The sequence below is a fragment of the Macrotis lagotis genome, chromosome 2 (genome assembly GCF_037893015.1).
Source record: "Macrotis lagotis isolate mMagLag1 chromosome 2, bilby.v1.9.chrom.fasta, whole genome shotgun sequence".
NCBI lineage: Eukaryota > Metazoa > Chordata > Mammalia > Peramelemorphia > Peramelidae > Macrotis > Macrotis lagotis.
In genome coordinates, this window is record NC_133659.1 from 258,562,208 (window position 1) to 258,583,174 (window position 20,967).

At 38.6% G+C, this 20,967-nt stretch overlaps 2 protein-coding genes across 4 annotated transcripts; one reads left to right on the forward strand and one right to left on the reverse strand.

Moving 5' to 3' along the window:
- Positions 1 to 336: 336 nt before the first annotated feature.
- Positions 337 to 16,353, reverse strand: TMBIM6 (transmembrane BAX inhibitor motif containing 6). Of its 3 annotated transcripts, none has more exons than XM_074225963.1 (10): positions 16,248 to 16,353; positions 8,277 to 8,366; positions 7,537 to 7,645; positions 6,327 to 6,447; positions 5,259 to 5,307; positions 5,072 to 5,169; positions 4,609 to 4,688; positions 3,813 to 3,913; positions 3,341 to 3,416; positions 337 to 2,400 (listed from the first exon to the last, which is right to left on the reverse strand). In XM_074225963.1, exons 2-10 carry the CDS (start codon positions 8,330 to 8,332, stop codon positions 2,377 to 2,379), a joined length of 714 nt encoding a protein of 237 aa, XP_074082064.1. In that variant the 5' UTR covers positions 8,333 to 8,366; positions 16,248 to 16,353; the 3' UTR covers positions 337 to 2,376. The 3 variants fall into 3 exon arrangements, with proteins under 3 accessions (XP_074082064.1, XP_074082065.1, XP_074082066.1); XM_074225964.1 differs by lacking the exon at positions 16,248 to 16,353 and adding an exon at positions 15,557 to 15,672; XM_074225965.1 differs by lacking the exon at positions 16,248 to 16,353 and adding an exon at positions 9,722 to 9,825.
- Positions 15,703 to 20,739, forward strand: LOC141514844 (uncharacterized). The gene is made up of 2 exons (XM_074225966.1): positions 15,703 to 15,903; positions 16,117 to 20,739. The coding sequence occupies exons 1-2, from the start codon at positions 15,742 to 15,744 to the stop codon at positions 16,648 to 16,650; spliced, it is 696 nt and encodes a 231-aa protein (XP_074082067.1). The 5' UTR covers positions 15,703 to 15,741; the 3' UTR covers positions 16,651 to 20,739.
- Positions 20,740 to 20,967: the final 228 nt, after the last annotated feature.

Consider the following 20,967-nt stretch of genomic DNA (forward strand, 5'->3'; position numbering starts at 1 on the left):
AAAATTAAAATATCAGTTAATAACAATGAAGAATTCATCTGAAATCCATTCAACGTAGGATGAGAAACCTGCCTATGAAAACTGTCAAGTCTTCAGAGGGGAAATAGTGCCCCTTGCTCTTGTGTGCTGTGGGGGAACCTGGCTTCAATGCAAAGGGAAGTTTCAAATTTCTCCCAGAGGGATAGAAGTCTTTTTGACTGCACATGTCTGTAGAATACCTGGCCAACAGGGTGCAAGACCTCAGCACTTTTCTAGGAGAAGAGAGGGAGTCAGAATTCCATCCTTTGTTAAACACACCAATATGTCAAATATACACATACACAAAGAGCCAAGAAAGACTGAAGATTTTTTTTCTTTATTTTTTACAAATTAAGACTTTGTAGATTTCATATATTTCTGAATCAAAAACACCTTTGTCTTCACAGTATGAGTTATAGAATGCAGCCTGAGCTGAAAACCAAGAAACTAGAAAAGAAAGTGATAGTTACAGTGATTACTGTATTAAAAACCTGTTAGGCATTCTCTTTAAAAGTAGAATTTTTTTCTTGTCATTCTTGGCACTGTTTCTAAAGAAAAACTTTTATCCCAAGCAAAAAGCACAAAAGATGGAATTTGGCTTCAGAGACATTAACACAGTCAAAATTCTTAGCAAGGGTAGAGCAACATCAAATACATGGACAAAAGGCTGCTGGGGGGGATACAACAGGGAGAAATAGTCCTCAACTTAGGTCTGGTACCCTGGGATCAGATGCAACCACTCAATCAAGGGTCAACCACCTACAGGAGAAAGAACTATCCTGAATGCCATAGGGACTAGAAAGAAATGCTTCCCCAGAAACAAAGCAGTACTGTACTGCAGGAGACCAAGCTCATAATACCAGCAGCAGTGCTATCAAACAGTACTGTCAAGGGGAAGGGAGAGCCAAAAAAACAGAAGGCTGCTGGCAATAAGCTTTAAAGTAATTCCATCTTCTCTGCAGTACAGGCTCCCAACTATTCTTAGAGCTATGGTCATTTGGGATGCCACCTTCATTTGTATGCCATCTGACTCTGGTTGAAAATGCGACACTGGCATGGTGGTCTCTATTAGCATCCTCTCCATATACTTGCCAACCATGATAAGGTGGCATAGGGATAAGGGTCATTTGTTGGTTTTAGTTAGGTGAACGACACCTGTATGAAAAAAGATCGCCATCCCTGAGCTGAATTTCTGTAAAACAGGTAACAGGACAAGAGTTAGGAATCTTATGACAGACATTTACTTGATGACTCAAGACACTGCCCAAGAACTGCTTACAGATATTCAGCAGGGGAATGGACCAGATGGTATGAAACTCAAGTCATCACAGCAGCTCTTATCCTGAAAGAGCCTTTGAATATAACAATGGTTCTACCATCCTCTAGATTCCATTAAAAACAATCCCATAAAGCTCACCATGAATTTCAGCCCTTCCCAAGCCTTAGCCCAAGACTCTGCACATTTTAATGACAGTCAATTCAGAGAGGGTTACTCAGCAATTAAGCCTGAGTTACACTTCTGAGAGAAGAATCTAGGGGAAGTTTAGAGAAGTCAATGCTTCTCTACATTTAACATGTATGTTTAGAGAAGTCAACATTTCTCTACATTTAACATGTATATTTCTTTAGGAGTTGTGGTTGTCCCACAAAACTAGTATTTATGTACATGCTGAAAATTTTCCTACTCTTTTTTTTTGAGAGGGCAGGTTCCCTGAATTAGGACCAGGCAAGAAGTTAGGGGTACATCCATCAATCAGGATTTCTTGAGAATAAGGGGCAAGATGGTTATGTCTGCCAAACTGGCAGTGACTCAACAAGGTCCAAAGAAGGAACAAGTGCCTTCCACAAAGTTTCTTCAAAAGTAGAAAGACCAGTTCACTTTGTTTGCAAATCTCTTATGGAATTGGCAGAGGTTCAAGTTCAAACAGAACTAAAAACAGGGTCTTTAGCTTTCAGAAATCTCTATTCTCCACCCACAGGAAAGTTTATTAAGCCCAAATAATGCTAACTGAGAGGAGGCTTTGTTAGGAAAAATTTCAAATTCACCAATAAAGTACTGACATCAAGAAGACTCCTGGAAACTTGCTCCTTCTGCTTGGTTGCAATTACTCTTCACATACCAGGGACCGACTGCCGAAGGACAAAGGAGAGATATGGAATCCCAAGGAACATGAAGCCAAACTCCAAATTAGAATCTGCTAATCAGTTTTCTGATTAAAAAAACTCAAAACAGAGAAAAACCACAAAGTACAAAAGCTTTTCTGATGCTTTTCATTATCACAGAACACGCCACCTGTGCAAAGAGGAAATGAGAGGATGAGGGAAGAGAGCCAAAGTGGGAAAGGCTGAACAGTTGTCTTACTTCTTTTCTTTCTTCTTGTCCTAAAAGGAGAAAATCACAGAGTCAACACAAAAAGCACTTCCAGACCTCACACAAAACTACTTAAACCCCTAACTGCATCTAACTCACAGATGCTCCCAAAAGTAAACTCAGGGAGATTAAAGATAACCACCAAACGGAGAGGTAACAAGTATTCCAAATGGCCGCTTGGTGTTCGACTCAGAAAAACATCTCTCATGACTCTAGTTTAACTTTGGTTGGAAAAAGAAATCACAATATTAAAGGAAGAGTTCAAGAGTTTACTTTCTAGTACAATTATGATTTTCTAATGCAGTGTTTTGGTTCAGTGAAAATGACAGTATAAAGCAAAGGACATGAACTCCTCCAAGGAAGGCAGCTTTGCCTGGCTGAGCACAATGCCATCAAAACAGCACTGATCAGTGATAAAAACCTGAGCTTCTGTACAGAAGAACACTGAAAGAGCTCAACTGTAGAACAAGGCCTTCAATCTTCCAGAGCTATCTCATTCTTGTTCAATTGCATCTCATTATCCAGAATGCAAGACAGAACAGGTATTAAGAAGTCATTTTTTTTCCTTCACTTGCCTCAACCATTCCACTATAGTGACTATAGTCACTATAAAGACTATTGAAATAAAAAGCTTGTATGGGTTAGTCCATTATTTTCCAACAATTTTCTGAGGAATAAATATTTCTATACATTTTACTTTTTTCACATCTGAACTTTGACTTTCTGCTAATGCAATGTGCCCTTTTCTGTTCAGAGTTCATGTCATCATTAATAAAAATTACCTCCTTTCCACAACCTGGCTCACTCCCCATATTAAACATAAAACAATTCTTCCCCAGCATTACCCACTAGTGCCACAATAAATGTTTTCAAGTCAAAGTTTTTTCAAGATGTAATACACCTTATTAGAAGGGCATTCTATTCACAGTCTTGGAACAGGAGTTAACTTACCTTTTCATTCATTGCTAGGATCATCATGAGTTTCCGGAACAGGGTGACAAAATCCAGGAAGAGGTCAACACAGTGCCTGGTGGAGAAAAATCAGGCCAAGAAGTCAAATCACTATTCTATTCAGTAACAAAGGCCATACAACAAAACAATTTGGAACCCTTTTTTCTTATGGACCTCAGTTTCTAAGATGCTCTTCCAGCCAGCTAATATCCTGGCATCTCCCAAGGGATAAGTGAAAGCTGTGGTAATATACCATGAATACACAAAGCTTGCTTATTCAACACTGAAAAGCTAATACACTTTGAGGGCCTGACCTCTTCTAATTCAGAAAATTAGGTTTAGATTTAAGGCCACCCAAGAGGTCCAGATTCTCTTGGTGGAAGAGAAGGATCACAGGAACCGAATGCGAATCATACCTTTAACTCTTCAGACTAACTAAAATGATAATTTAACCTCATGTCATCACACTTACCAGATGTAATCCTTATCTCCATTCTCAGCTTTTTCAATTATAAGTTGAGTATCAAAAAGGACAAAGCCACACATGACCACCAATCCCACATACAGATTCGCCTAATGGAAAAGGAATGAGAACATGATTACCAAGCAATCAATGGAACACACCTTAAAAAGAGAGAAAGACAAGAGAATTCAGAGATTTACCTGATACAGTATTGATAGATTATTTAAGCTTTCCCTAGAACATGGTGGAGTTATTTAGTTTTTAGATCATTTACAGAGATGCTCAACAGTAATTAATAAATTCTAATATTTCTAACTAAAACCAATATTAGGGGGGCACTGAAACCTGCAAAGTGGATTACAATCTTTTGGGGGCAAAATTCTGTAAACTTAAATGAAGCCCTGGGACAAAAGAAAAGCTTGCCTGTATCTAAAATCCTTACAGCTCAACAACTCTTTGAATCTCTAGAGATATTTAACTTATAGGGAAATATACTAGTGATATAAGTATATAAAGATTTATAGGGTCACCTCATAAAGATCTAATTCAACTAACATTAAATACTTAAAATCCCTCTAACAATATCCCTGGCACTATGTTAAGCACTAGAAAGAATACAAAAATAAAACAGTATTCCCTGCTCTAAAAGAATTTACAATCTAATAGGGATTATACTTGAAGAGAACAAAGTAGCCACTTGAAGAGAATAAAAGAATAGATTAACTCTATATTAACCATAAAGCCTCTCAGTTCAAAGCCAAAATGATAATATTCTGTTATTTCATTTCATACATGAATGACTTACCTGGAAGAGCCAAAAAGATCCAAAGAAGAGGTTCCCAAGGGAGGAAAACAGCATCAGGCTCATAGCCGACATCAAAATACCTATAACAGGTGGTGAAAAGCTACTTTTGAGAAAAGCCTAAACATTCCATTAGGACCATCCCTTCCTTTTCCAAGGACAGTGAAGACAGTCTCTGAATCAAAACTAAGAATATTCAACAAGTGAAAAAAAAGGTGATGGGAGAAGGGAAAGTTGTCTTTTTTTTTTTAAAGTTTCTGCAAGGCAATGGGGTTAAGTGACTTGCCAAAGGTCACACAGCTAGGTCATTATTAAGTGCCTGAGGCTGGATTTGAACTGAGGTCCTCCAGACTCCAGGCCAGTGCTATATCCACTGTGCCACTTAGCTGCCCCGGAAAAATTGTCTTAACAAGACTTCAACATACAGAGTAAGGTTAAACCTCCCAACTTCTTAGAGCTTCCTTACCTCCTAGAAAGAGGTAGCTGCGACGCCTAGCATAAAGTGCACTCAAGGTGAAGCAGCTGAAAATCATTGCTGTGCCAAGGAAGGAGGTAGGAATGATGCTACAAAACAAAAGGGTAAAATTGAGGGTAGTCAGATGGGTAGTGGGCATGTAAAGGTTAACTGATTAAAAACTCTTAAGGTCATTTACCTGGGGTTGACAGCAATGCATAAGTCCAAGGCAGGGCCCAAACCAACTCCTAAAAAAAAAAATAAAAAATATTCCTCAATTCAATATAACTATCAGTTACTGAAAAAAGTGCCTCTTACCTACAGGATCAATTCCCAATAAGAGATATGCAAATAAACATATATACTGGATTCCTTAAAGAAACCAGACAACTGACCTAAGCATAAATAAGTCTACCTCTCTTTTCTCTCACTCCCTTAGTTAAGTTGTTATGTCAACGTCTTTGTGGAACTGACTTGACTAGACACAGATGTGACTCCAAACAACAACTCCAGAACAACAATGGGAGAGAAGCAACAGAAAATATTAGCAGGTGGGAGGATTTTAAGAATCGAGTTATTAAGTCTTTAAAAGTCTGAATAGGGTTCATAACAAGGAAGACTAAGTGTCAGGCATGATAATTCTCATTCATATCATCATTTTACAGTTAAAAATGCTCTCATATTTGATTTTATAAAAAAATTCTATGAAAAGTAGGCATAATTGGCCCTACTTTGTAAGTACAGAAGACTCAGAAAGGTTAGATAATTTGCCTACAATCACATAAGTTAATAAATGGTAGAACAAGGAGTATTTCTCGAGACAAATTTAAGTCGTGCTTTTTTTTAAGGTTTTTGAAAGGCAAATGGGGTTAAGTGGCTTGCCCAAGGCCACACAGCTAGGTAATTATTAAGTGTCTGAGACCAGATTTGAACCCAGGTACTCCTGACTCCAGGGTCGGTGCTTTATCCCCTGCGCCACCTAGCCGCCCCCCTAAGTCTAGTGCTTTTTCAATGCCATGTTTCTCTTTAGGTAAAGAAAATAGATAAATAATGAAGGAGCAACCTTATAATCAGAAAACTGTTTTCCCCTTGTAGCAAAAATGGCCAGCTAGTTCTATTTAACCACTCTACTCAATGGCAGTGATCATATCTTGACTCTAGTCTAGTCATTCTTGGAGGAACAGAACGTAGCTCAGAGCACTTTCACATTTTAGAGAGATTTCAAAACATATCTGTCCTCTCAAGATGATTCAGCCACTTCACTTACCTGTAAGGAAAGCAAATCCAGTCAGAAGGCCTAATCTCTTCTGCTCAGTTTCATGACTGTGTGGTGTTGCCATCAGCCATATCATCAATCCCAAAGAACCCAAGGCTGAAAGCAAGCCAGCCTGTCAAAGTCAAACAGCCAATTAAGTACTTGAAGGACAAAAAAGAGTTTCTTTACAAGAGAATCTTGAGACCAAATGTCCACAAGTTAAGATAGTCATGATTTTTTTATAATACTCAAGCAAGAAGAGCATATAGTCGTTTGCTCTTTCTGAGTTGCAACTCTCTCTGTCCCAGCCTCCACCTGCTCTTTCCTATGAATAAATAGGAAATATTCTTCCTTAAAAGTGAGGCGCTGATCAAGAAAATCCTGCCCTGAAAACTACTCCTATTCCTGGAATACATAAAAAGCATTCATAGAACATTTTTTCACAAAACTGATAATCTGGGATCACTGCTCACTGTAGTTAAGATATAATAATCTTATTACTTGCATTTTCCTAACAAAGGAAGAACTAAGTTACAACTGATTCATTATCACATCTTATTCCATTTCTATAATCTTTCCTTACATCAGATCTGTTTAAGTTAGATACAAAGTTATCCTCATTTTACAGATGAGGAAAACTGTGGCTCAGGTAAGGGTTTGGGTTTTTTAAGTCAGCCTCCTAACTCTCAATCCTATATTCTTTCCACTGCACCCTCTAATTTTTCCCCCAAGTGACTTTCTCTGAACACTATTTTTCATTGCTCCCTCATCCTACTTTCCTCCAGTAAGGAAAAATGAATTCCCTGAAATTCCCTGTGGAATATGTGAAACTGAGAATCAAGTTATTCTTAAATCATGAAATCAATCACCCTTGGTCTACAATCCAAATGTTCTATTACTATATGTTGTCTCTAGCAGAGAAAGTACAGGTGGGAGAAAGAAAGAACAAAAAGGCTACATGAGAATCACAGCATGTAATATTGTTTTGTCTCTATTCCAGCAGGTAAGCTATCTTAAGTGATCTTCAGCAGACTATTCTCTGCTAAAGAAACAAGGTATTCTGGTTTTAATAATCCTCAAAACAGTTGGCCTTCATTGCCCTCTATTTGATGGCAGGTGAAATTCTATGAATGTTGGATGAAGGTTGGACATATGCTTGAGAGACTGTATTGAGCAAGTTCCTTAAATTCTTAGGGCAATCAAGTGAGTCAACTGTTCTTACCTGAATGAAATGGGTGACCACATGGACATAGGCTCCTGCAGCTGCCACAAACATGCAGAGAGCAAAGCTGGCATAGACCTTCTTCAGGTGCTGCTGTGTAGAAGGTGTGCTAAATGATAATAAAAATAACAGTTGTCATTCTAGGAACAAAGGCCATTCCTGAATTAACAAATCAAAAAGGAGGGGAAAGTCTTGAGAAAATCAGTTTATTTTCCCTACATGTAAAATTTCCCCATGTTCTAAAAGTTTTGAGCTGCAATCAGGAAAATAATGCATTCTTATTTTTTTTTTAAATTTACTTAAGGCAATGGGGTTAAGAGTGACTTGTCCAAGGTCACACAGCTAGACAATTATTAAGTGCCTGAGGTCAGATTTGAACTCAGGCCCTGCAGACTCCAGGGCCAGTGCTCTATCCACTGCACCACCTAGCTGCCCCCAATATAGTGTATTCTTGAAGATGTTTCAAGATAATGTTCCTTAAAATGAATAATAGTAAAGACAAAAGAATTGGGAAAGAAAGGCTAAACTCATAAAATTCCTGAAAAATCAGGTATCCATGAAAAAATGAAAGATTAGGGGCACTCAAAGCTAAAATAGTTAAAAGAATTTTTAATGATTAAGCAAACAATGTTAGGAATCTGGATCCTTTGATTTCTTAAAAAGATTTGTCTGTCTGTTAGCCATGCATATGGCAGTTAATGAACAAAGTAAAAGAAAAGCATGAAGGTCAAAACACTTACATGTGGGAAAATTTTAAGAGCGCATCAAAGTTGATCTTCCGATCAAACATGTTCATGGTGCCGGAGTCTGTGTAGGACGCAGCCTTCACTCTGTAGAGTGAAGAGAGGTAGCAAAAGACAAAAGGTTAAATTTAAAGAATCTGAAGATACGAAAAAACATGCATAATTCACTTAACACTTTCTCAAAGGAGAACAGTCTGCCTTTTCAAAGGACAATAAATTGTTTCAGGGTAATTAGTTAGTGATCTAGATAAAGGGGTCCAGAGTTAATTCCTGGAACATAAAGTATTCTGCCATTTTGTTTCTAGGTGCTAGAGAACTTTTCATTAAAGGTGAAGAATGGTGAACCTGAAGAACTCAAAAGAATGCAAATGACAAAACTGGGCAAAGAATTAGTATTTACATTTTAAAAATATGTACTTACAAATTTTCAGCATTTTATCATGTTACACATACATTTTTAGCATTCATATATAAAATTTTTCAATTAAAACTCAATCATATTGGAGATGCAACTATTTCCCAACTTTAATATGAAAAGTTACAAAAATGTAGGAAATAAATCCAAAAGTCCTTCCTCCAAAATAAAACTATAAAGGCACTTAGGAAGGAAACAATTACTAAACAGAGTATTTCCAGGACATCAGAACTAATACCTTACTGCAATTTAAAAAACTCAACACTCTGGGATATTGAATTCCATAAAGTCATGCTCAAAGGCTTTAAAGATCTTTTCTTATACATATCTATGCATATTCAGACCTCAAAAGAGTAATACATATCATACATACATATATAAATCCAGTAATCTATACATAATAATGAATCGCTCATAAACCTCAGTCTCCTAAATTTGCCTCTATCATACCTCATAATATATGCAATCTAAGGCAGTGGAAAAAGTACTGGTTTGGAGTCATAAGGCTTGGGTTCCCATAAATCCCTTTCTATGTGACCTTGAATAAATCTTTTAGTCTGTGCAGGCCCCCACCTCCTCATCTGTAAGATAAGGGTATTAATCTAGATGACCTCTAAGGCACCTTGCAGTTTCTATTAAGTAAAAAAAAAAAATCTGCAAACATGTTGTTTATAAGGCAACTAGAATTAAAAATATACTTCATACATATTCTGATCAACACCTAGGACAACTACAAATACAATTTGGCAACAAATGTTGAAAATGCAGTCACTATCCCAAGATTTGGGTCAAAAATCTCCCTTAATAAAAGGCTTCTGAAGTAAGATGACACTCAAATATCAAACAGCCACTATATTAGTTCTTCCTAGGACGCCATGTCACAAGTCAGATTGCTTTTTTCATGGCACACAGTAAGCATTTTACTTTCCATTCTCCCTCCCCCACTTTTGTTCTGCCTACCTTAATGCTTTTGTTTGATCAAAATCCTTTTGAGCTGAATATACTGCCAGCTGCTGAGTCTACTAACCTTGTTGCTCTCAACTCTAAGTCATGGGACTCTGGGTTTTCTTGATCTAGATGGTGCAATTATTGCAGGCTGTTGCAAGCTAACCATAACCTTCCACAACCATGATGAGCAAGTCCCCTGAGGAGCTCTTACAGGATGGCATAATCCAGCATCTGCAAAGTGTCATTAACACTCCTAATGATATCCCTAGACAGAACTTGGATTCTGAAGCAGCTTTCAAAATCACATGTTATAGTTTCAATGTAAATTCCTAATTTATGGGAAATTATTTTTTGCTTCTAGTTTCAAGATATACTTTAGAAGGGAAAAAATATAATTCTATTAAACTCATGTACTGGATCCCATCATGCAGGGAAACCTGTAAGGGAAAGCAGGGAAAAATAGAAACAATATTCTTCCCAGTGTATTCTTTGAAGCCTCCCAGGAGTCTTTTCTGTGGGGTACCCCTTAGACCTGTAGCACAGTGTCATGGGAAAGAAGAGCCAGGCCAATTTTGGCTGGAGCCAGAATTTCTTCAGGAGCTAGAAACCATTTCTGGTGTCAGATTTACCTAATTTCCAACTCAGCCTGATCTTGTAAATAACCACTGAAACACCTAGATTCCTTCTAAAATTTCAGTGGAAAATGTTACCTAGATTGTTCCAAATCTGTTCCAACAGGGATTGAATCTGTGATTTAAATGGTATAAATGAAAGTCCAAGGTGAGGGAGATTGTAGTACCAATTCTCCTAATCTGTAACTCTAGAACACTAAAGAGATTAAATGATCTATTCAGGGTCAGACAACCAATATGTGGCAGAGGTGGGCCTGGAATAATCAGATTTTTCTGGCTTCCAGGCCAGTTCTCTTAAGATTAACTCTTCTTAAAAACTCTATTGGATGAATTCAGTGTTTAGTGATAACTGACATGTAAAAACTCAGTTGAACAAGATTAAATTATTTCACACTTCAAAGGGGACTTCAAAGGAGAGGGAAGCTCCCAAAGAGAAAGGAATAATTTTAGCCTTTTTTGACTAAACATTCATAATGATTCAAAAACAGGTAACCACATATCATTTTGGATGAGGAAACAGTACGGAATTCACTATGGGGTGGTTTTAAATAAATAAGAACAATTTTATCGAGTTCATTATCAATCAGTCAATATCCATCAAGGTAACAGTTTTTTCTTTTTTCTTTTTAGATTTTTCAAGGCAATGGGGTTAAGTGGCTTGCCCAAGGCCACACAGCTAGGTAATTAAGTGTCTGAGGTTGGATTTGAACCCAGATACTCCTGACTCCAAGGCCGGTGCTCTATCCACTGGGCAACCTAGCCACCCCACTAACAGTTTTTTCAAATCCAGTCCTTCTGAGAGATTACACTTTCTATACCAGTTCTTACCTCAGGTACAAATGAACTCTTATACAGAGCTAGCTCTAAAGAGTAATCTCTCATCAATCCTAAAAGACCTGCAACTCTAGATTTTGTCCAAGAAATATCTGTAAAGAAAGGTTCATGAGGCAAAGAATATTGTGAAAGGTCCAACAACATAACACCTATACTGTCTTTCCACTGGTAAAAACAATAATTAAATTTGATTTCATGATTTCACCAATTCCAAAATCTATACATTTAACAAAGCATGGCTCCAGAATCAAGTGAAATACTCTTCCAAATTTCTCTAATGTTTATAACTTCATTTTAAGCCTTCATCCTTAAGAACTTTGTTAGGGACTATTCCAAATATATCCACTCTTTTAAAGTTCTACTGGAGTATTCTGTGAACTGTAATAATAGTTGTTTGTTCTTCATTCTAGAAGAAGATCATGACATCAGGAAGGTGATGCCATGATATGCAAGTGAGCTGGATTTAAGTGAGGTGGGCCTAGTAAAGTCACCAGCCTCACTTTCTTCTCCAGAGCCATCAGGGTCTAATGGTCAGATATGGATCAGGACTGGAGATGGCTCTGGATACAGGAGAATTTATTTTTTTAAAGCCAGGCCTTTCCTAGGTCACAGTTTGACTGAGGCAGTGCTCATTCAGTCAATAAGACTGGGTAAGAGAGAGTTGTAATAGAACTGAATTTGGTTTCTTTTTGCTGGCAAAATCCAGATGGAAAACTTAAAAGGAGGGGCAGCTAGGTGGCACAGTGGATAGAGCACCGGCCCTGGAGTCAGTACCTGGGTTCAAATCCGGTCTCAGACACTTAATAACTACCTAGCTGTGTGGCCTTGGGCAAGCCACTTAACCCCATTTGCCTTGTAAAAAAAAAAACTTAAAAGGAAAGGAACTCATAGTTTTGCTATGGTCTGTTTTTTGCTTTGGGAGGAAAAACATCTTCCTCAGTTCAGTTTGGAACTTGTTAAAAATCATTGTTCTGAGTGCCTTCCCCACTCATTTGTCTTACTATGGAAATCTTAATAATACTCACAAGCTTATTGGCTACTTTAAGATTTACAAAATAATTCTCATAATAAAATTGCTGCGAAAAGATAATGTAACATATTATATAAACAGAATTGTCTTTTAAAAAAATGAACTTGTGTTTATAGTCTTATCTCAAGGGTCTAATATAACGAAAGGAAGAACCTGAGGTGCTAGATGCCAGGTGCCATAAAAAACAAATCATCCATTTATACAAGTCAAATAATATTCTATGGTGAAGAGCATATTGACAGTACTACCTACATAGATCAAATTGTATGATTTTTTTTGATTTGTTTTTAAAGAAACCTTTCTCTTGATGACACTGAGTAAAAGAGAGAAGACAGGGAGGCCACTCTGGCATATGTGCATTTAGTGATGCAAAAACTCAAAAAATGAGTAAATGCTTTCATTAAATATATGGGAAGTATTAATAAGGTGACAGTCCAATCACCTTAAACCCTGTCACAACTAATCATTAATAGACTAAATTGGAAACTATAAGAGCTATGTCCTCAAATTACAAAGAACACAATTCATGGTGGAAAAATTGTTTCAGAGTTTTATTTTTCATAATGTCTTACTAATGAATTAGTACTGATAATTAAATCTTATTTATATCCATTTTTATGAAGTTTGCATCTTTACTGAAAATATTTCCATTAATGACCCCTTTTTTAAAGACCTGGTTTTATAAAGAGTATTCCAAATCTCATTTATATTCAACATTACATTCTTATAAGAGAGACTAACAATATTCAGTCTCCTCAACTGTAAAATGAGGATGTAGGATAAAATAATTCCTGAGGGTTCCTTTTATATCTACTACTTCTGGCTATTTATTCCAACCACATGACACCTATTTTGTGTTCTGTACCAAAGTACGAATGAGGTGGTCTAATGAATCTGAGAGTTGATAATGCTACCTAGCCATCTTTTAAGGGTCTAATATATTGTCTTAGGCACAATCCTAGCGAAGTTCTACTTCAGACCGAATAATCCATTTCAGTCTAGGATTTGGTCATCACAGGTTAGCTATCTCGAAACTTTTTTCCAGTCCCTGAATCAGTCAAGAACAAATATGTTCTTTGCTGATGTTCTAAGACCAAGGATAAGATGGAACTGCTCCAAATACTGGAGAAGGAACTTGAGTTGAACAGGCACCTTTCTCAACAAATTTAAGTAATCCCAGTCACTAAACCATTTCATAATAACTACAACAATAAATTCAGTTTCATAGGCCATACATTCTTTTGTGGGAGAGATGTTAATTTTTCTGATGTTTGTCAAATTACATAATAATAAAAAAGGAATTTAAAAAATAACAATCACAATAATCAACAGCAAACAAAATCCAGAGCTTCTTTTAGCACAGAACCAGAACAGTACTCTAAGGATTCTAAAATCCGTATCATAAAACAGTAAGACTGGCAAAAAAGGAGATTTGTTTATTGATTGACAGACCCATGATTTCATCAGCTTTGGGACCAAAGCAGAGCAACACCTTTCCTGCAATTTATAATCTCAAAGAGTTCCCTCAAACATAGAAGGGTTAAATGATTTATCCAAAATCATGAGTCAGTATTTTTAAGGGTGGCGCTTGAATCCTGTTTTTCTGGATAAGTTCTCCATCCACTCCACTAAGCTGTCCCTACCCTCCTATCCTCCTCATCCCCCCCCCCAACCCTCCACAATAGTCCCTCTCTTTTTTCCTGTACACTTTTCAATGACCAATCTGCATTACTCCTACACCTTTCAGTTTTCCCCAAAGGTAGAATAATTCCCTTGAGTGGTTTATGAAATAAAGTGAAACCCTTCAGCTTTCTTCCATAGAATAGTAGGGATATGGGCTGTCAATATCATCTGATAAACAATCAGCTATGTTGAAAAATTTTTGTTCAGAAATTTTAAGTGTACACCCATTAATAAATGAGAATAAATAAAACTACATTAAAAACTTGTTGGCAATCTCGGGATAATTTGAGTGCTAACAAGAAATGTGACATTTCAATTCATTTTATTTTTAGTACTGGTTGACATTTAACTTTCTTTCAGTTCTGGCACTTTAAAGTTTGCTAAGCACTTTCCATACATTATCTTATTTATTAAAATAAACATTTTCCCAATTCTACAGATGAACAAATTAAGACTAAGTTTAAGCAACTTGACAATGGTCACAAAACAAGAAAATGTCAGAGGTTAGGATTGAACTCTGGTCTCCTTTGATTCTAAGTCACATGTTTTATATCATTGTCATTTTCAGATGATTCCATCAACAGCAAAAGAATCTTCCCTTGCAAGAAAAGGATAATCAAGTAAAAGATTAATAACACTGTAACCATGTCTAAAATGTATGCTTCATTTTGCCATTTACATCCATTATCTTTGCCAAGAGTCAAGAATGTTTCACCATCAGACTTCTGAAGTCTTTCAAGTAGTCTTAATTTACTATTGTCATTATATAAATTGCTTTCCTGTTTCTGCTTATTTTTCTCTGCATCAATTCATACAATTCTTCCTAACTTTCTCTGAGTTTTTCAATCACCATTTCTTATAGTACGACATTCCATTACATTCAGAGACCATTTGTTCAGTCGTTCTTCAATTTGCTAAGTACCCAATGAGTTTCAAAAGCCATACTACTATTAAAATGCTGCTCTTCCTGTTTTTGTATATATGAGGAATAAACATGATACGAAGCAAATGGCTACTATGTTTTAATTTTTAAATATACTTCTAATTTCAATTCGAATATATATATATATATACATGTATATATTCCAAATATACTCCAATCCAATCGTTCATTGGATTAGACCAATTAATAGTTTATTATCTTCTCCTCCTAACAACACTTGAGGTGGTTCTAATACTATCCCCATTTTACAGATGAGATGGCTGGGCAGAGGTTAATGACTTGTCTGAGGTCGCACAGCTAAGTCAAATTTTAACTCGTGTCTCCCTGACTCCTAGGACTGATACTCTAAAGAGACTAAAACATTCAAATAACTTACACTAATATGGTTCTTAGTAGCTCATGAAGTGATTTCCAACATAATTCTAAAGTAGGATTAATATTACTATCATTTGACAAATGGTAAACAAGTCATAGTGGTGAATATTCAGATCTTCTGCCCCCAAAACTTACCTTTTCCACTGAGACCTCAAACCACCTTTCTTGTTATGGGGTTAACAATTCAGGTAGCTACAAGGTGAGTGATAATTTTTTTAAAAAAATCAATTAAGTAACCTGAAAAACCTATTTTCTATTTTAAACAGCCCTCTTCTGTTTGATTAAACGTCCCCATGGCACTATTTCAAGAGCTAGATATCAAGTAGAGAGCTCTCCAGCAGTCCTCACACTCAACATTCCTGAGAAGACCACCTCAAGACCCGGGGCAGCGCAACCAAGGGAAGGGAGGGCTCTCACCTGTCCAAAGGTAGCCAATTCTGCTAAGTCGGGGCTGCCCCTTGGGCCCCAGGACGCCGGGCCATGGGCCCGACCTTCTATTTATTATCCACCTCGCGCCTCTGCAGTTGGACTCCAAGTTACCAAGGAGGCGCGGGTGTCACAGAGGAGGCGGAGGAGGATGTGACATCACCGGCCCCTCCACCATGACAGGGCAGCTGCGGCCCGTCCGGGGCCCGGCTCAGGCCCCCGCCCCGGCTCTCACGCCGTGCCCAGCCCCCCGAGGCCACGGCAGGGGCCACGGGGAACCCCCGATTTCGCTTTCAGTGACGACCGAGAGGGGGCCGCGCCCCGCCTCCAAGGCATTTGTAAAGCAGGGAGGGCCTCGGAGGAATTCACTCCCCCTTTCCCGCATCGGGCCGGGGGGGGGGGGGTGGGAAGAAAAGGACCCCCGGTCCGAAAGCCGGCGGAGGGGAGGGGTGGGGGTGGGGGTGGGGTACGCCCGTCCTTCCCCTTCCCCCATTTCAATCTCACACAACGGCGCACGCGCAACGCCCTCATCTCCCGCCCCGATACCGCAGGGCCGGGGAGGCCTCCCGATGGAGACGCGGACCGACGACCAGACGGACGGACGAAACACCCCACGGGCTTCGCCTCCCCCCCAGAGCCTCCATGTTCGCGCTCAGACCATATCCGGGGTGCGCATCCTCACCTGCCACTCACACCACCGACTCCCTCCGCCGCCGGATGTGTCACTAGTTCGCCTCCGCTCAGCTTCTGCCCCTTTACCCAACTCCCCGCCCCCTTCGCTCGGAGCACCGCCCTCCTCCCGCCTGACCCCAGTTCTCATTGGCCTGCCGTCGCTCTTCTGCCTAGCCAGTGGCTGGTCCTCCGTAAACACGGGGCAGATAGTCGAGGTCCATTGGCCGAGGCGCCTGCAGATCAAACTTTGGTTTTCGGCCAATCATCATCGTCGAAGGCGGTTGCCGCCCTCCGACGCCTTCCGGGCCCCTGCCCCTGGGCGGACGCGATCTGCCGCAACTGACGCCACCTCCAGCCCCGCCGCTGTAATGGTTCCGTGTGTGGCCGGGGCGCCCGGCCGTGGAGGACCGTGACCCGACACCCGAGAGAAAGAGAGGGGGAAACACAGGAAACCGCATTGGAGCCCAAGGACTTAAGGTCCTCAGACACCTCGCAGATGCCTCCATTTTTCGGGAGAGTGAACAAAGACTGCTGTATAACATAAGTACAAACCGCACGTTTTCCCGCTTGCCCTGTGTGCCTTCAACACTCTTCATCATCCACCTGGCCAGATGCGAGCTGTTTCTCCTTAAAAAAAACAAAAACTGCTCTGGAGATGACTATTATAGATCCCTCCGTTACCATTCCCCACCCCCTGTTTCAATCTGAAACACAATCTTGATGTATATTGGCTTCAGTAATCTCTGTTCAGGGATAGTAAGCAAGTAGTTCAGGTAGAGAGATCTCATTAGCTTTGTTAATTCAGTGTCTTACTTGGTGCAGTCCCTGGACTAGATACTGAGGATTTGCTATGAAGATTCCCTGAGTTGGGCCTTAAAAATAATAAACATGTGTTACTTTTCAGAATGTGTCCCGGATTTGGCCTCAAGAAAGAGCGGAACAATTTTTATTTCTCCAAGTTCACTGATTACACATGTTGGGGGGGGGGGCTCAGCTGATGAACCCCTCCAAAATACAACTTTGAAAAGGTTTTTTTTAATATACAATTACACTATCAGAAGGAGGGATCTGAAAAGGAAGTGGCCCTCAACTTCAGATAGGACACGCTTTTTTGGAGATATGTCTAGAAGGACATGCCAGGAGGAATAGCTCCTCCCTGCTCAGGATCTGTGCCTTATCAGTTATGTCAAGACCTACAAAAAGCAAATGTGAATCATGTTAAGAGCTGCTCAAAGCAATGTAAAATCCTCACCCCCTCTCTAGTATGTCAGCACCACCGGTGACCATGAACGTGGGGATTAGAAGACCATCAACTAGACTGGGCCCAAGCATGTAAACAGAGGCTCAAAAGCAGTCAGACAATAACAACTTGCTTTCTTCCTCTTTCTCTTCCTCTTTTCCTTCCTTCCTTTTCCTTTACTCTGTCCACAGAGCAGTATCACACTCTTAATTTTGGTACTCTGTCTAAAACAATGTAAATTTTGCTGAAACCTCGAAAGATATCTTGGAAATTTCAGGCTAGATTTCTTAAGGACCATGCCTTAAATACATTTCACTTAGGCTCATTGATTGGTCAACAATAGGTCACAGGTCAAGTTCTACTTGATTACTCTTTGGGTCCTAATAGGCTCAGAGTGAGTATAAATAGCAATTGTTTCTGCTTTGGCCAGAAACTGAGGGTCTTCCCAGATTGATTTTTTTTTTTGACTGGGTAAATTTGGCCATTCTTCGATTCATTTCTTTCTTAGCCTTAATCACTGAATGGGTCTTCTCTCAAGTTAAACTGAGACTTGTTAAAGACCTTAGCTTAAAAAAGGCCAAGGTCTCCCACATTTGTCCAGACCTATATCTTGCCAGATGACTCTGGAGAAGAAAGTGAGACTGGTGACTTTGCACAACCCTCCCTCACTTAAATACAACTCACTTGAAGGTCATGGCACCAACTCCCTGATGTTAGGGTCTTCTTTGAGAATGAAGTACACACAACAACAACCTCACTAGAAGACTGAACAAATGAGATAATATGTACAGCACAATCATAAAGTGCCATATAAATGTTTCTCATGCTCTGCTTGTGCTCTAGAGAGAAAAATAGCTTGGATGTGGAAAATTTGATCTTTGATCTTCTGACCTTTGGTTTCAAGAGCAAAGACTCACCTTTCCAGATTCTCTTCAGGGAGAGGTTCCTAAAGGGAGAGAAAGATATTGGGGAAAAGTCCATATGTAAAGAAGGCAGCACCTCAATCATCCCAGATCTTTGGCCATACAGAGCTGAGGGATTGGTAACAATGTGATGATGAAAAGTCTGTTTGACTGCTGAAGCCCAAAGAACTGATATGATCCTGGGTACTTTGTTTCCTATTAACCCAGTCTCTCTGATGATTTAGCTGATATTAATATGGTGAAGAGAAGGGGGAAAAAAACCCTTTCTGTACTCTGGTTCAGAACTTTACCTGCTTCCACAAGGCATTCCATTCTGTTCTACTACACAATAAATTGATTCTTTGAGAGGAATAGAAGTCTTCCCCACTAAGAACAAAATTTTTCCTGTGTGGTATCACTCACCTTCATTCAATGACCAAAACCATATAATCTTTTTGAATTAAGTTAATTACATATTTGTTGTGAAGGTATTCCTTAGTATCATCTTTATACATTATAATTATATATAAAACCTTCTATAATTAATCTGAGGTGAGAAAAAACTACTTCCAATAAATAAAAAGTAATTTCCAGGGGAGTAGTCTCAAGGAACAGCAGGAAGGGAGTGGTGATAAGGCTGGATTCCCTGTAGGAAATGGTACTTTAATTGAACTTTAAAGGAAGCTATGGCTTGGAAAAGGCAGAGGTGGGGAGACAGTTCATTCTTGGTATAGGAAACCTGATTACCAATACAAAGACACAGAGGGGAAAAAAATGGAGTGCTGGCTTTTGGAACAGGAAATATCCTGGTTTGATTGGATCATGAGAAATCATGAGAGAGATTAATGTGCAATAAGTCTAAAAGGGTAGATTGGGACCAGGTTGTTACAAACAATAAATGATAAAAACCATACACGAGATACTTAGTGGAGCTTCTTGAGCGAGGGACTAACCTGGAGACCCATGCTTTAGAAGTATCAATCTGGCAACTGTATGAAAGCTAAATTATGGAGAAGAGAGATCTGAGGTAAAGAGAAATTAATGTATGCTATTCCAATAGACCAAGCAAGTAATAATGTGGACCTTAACTGGAACAGTAGCTATGTGAGGAGAGAAGGAAAAGAATATGAAATATATTATGGAGGTAGAATTGACAAGATTTGACAGCTGATTTGATATGAGTTAAAGGAAAGAGAAGTTGTTTGCAAGGATAGGAAACTGGGTGACAGGATGGTTGGGGATATAGGAAGGGAGAGGGTAGAAAGATAATGAAGTTGGTTTGAAAATTTTAATTTTGAAATATGTCCAATACATTTCCTTGAAAATGTCTAAAAGACATGTGTGTATGATGTATGACTAGAATACCAGTGAGACAGAACAACTATATAGATCTGGGAGTTAACTGAACAGAAATGATAGTTGAGCCCGTGGGTGCTGATGAAATAACTGAATGTTAAAGAAGAGAAAAGAATCCAGAATAGAACCCTGAGTTGTACCCATAAATAAAAAGTGGACTTAAGAATGATGAACTTATAAGGAAGACTGAGGGAAAACAAAGGAAGTCTAGAAGGAGGGGATTGTCAATAGTGTCAGGGGCTACAGAGAGATAAAGGATATCATTAATAACTTTGAAGATAGAAATTTCAATTGAGAGATAGAACAGAATGCAAGTAGTTAAGAAATGATTATTAGGTCAGAAAATAAGGAATTTTTTCTAGGAGTTTGTGAGATGGAGTAAAGAAATAGAGCTAAAACTTGAAAGAATGGTACATGAAATTCAATTTTTCCAAATGTAGAGGATATCTGTCATGTTTACAAGTATAAGGGTGTTCCTCAAAGCTGTGAGGTTTTAGATTGGCTGTATCTGCAGTTGACAGACCAGGAATTCAATTAGGCAAGTCAAAAGATAAAATGACCTTGTCCCCAGATCTTGCTTTCAATGTGCTTTTCCTTTAAGAATTTTTTTCCATTACCAAAGTATTAATTTCTCTCCTACCTCCACTCTACCTACCAATCCAAAAAAAAGTAAGAAAGAAAAAACTTAATAAAAAAATATATATAGTTAAATGAAACAAATTCCTCCATTGGTCATATCAAAAAATGTCTACCTTTAGTCTGTATTTTGAATCTTATCACCTCTTCTTCAAGAGGTGGGTAATATGTTTCAACTTCAGTTCTTTGGATTCATGCTTTATCATTGTATCAGTGAAGTGCCAAAGTCTTTCAAAACTGTTTCTTTATAATATTGCCATTGTATAAATCATACTCCTGGCTCTGCTCACTTCACTCTGCACCAGTTCATCCAGGTCTCTAAACTATGAATTTTATAATTTGCTCTAGGTCAATAATATATTTAGTCAGAAAACACTCATTATCTTCAAATTTTTTACAAATATGAAAAAGAATTTCTATAAATATTTCTTTAAACATGAATCCTTTTCCTCTTTGACCTCTTTGAAGTATATGCTTAATGGTGGTATTGCTTGGGGCAGAAGGCTTGCACAATTTGGTGACTTTTGCAGTATAGTTTCAAATTGTTTTCAATCTGAATCAATTCTTAGCTCCCCAAACAATGCAATAACATATCT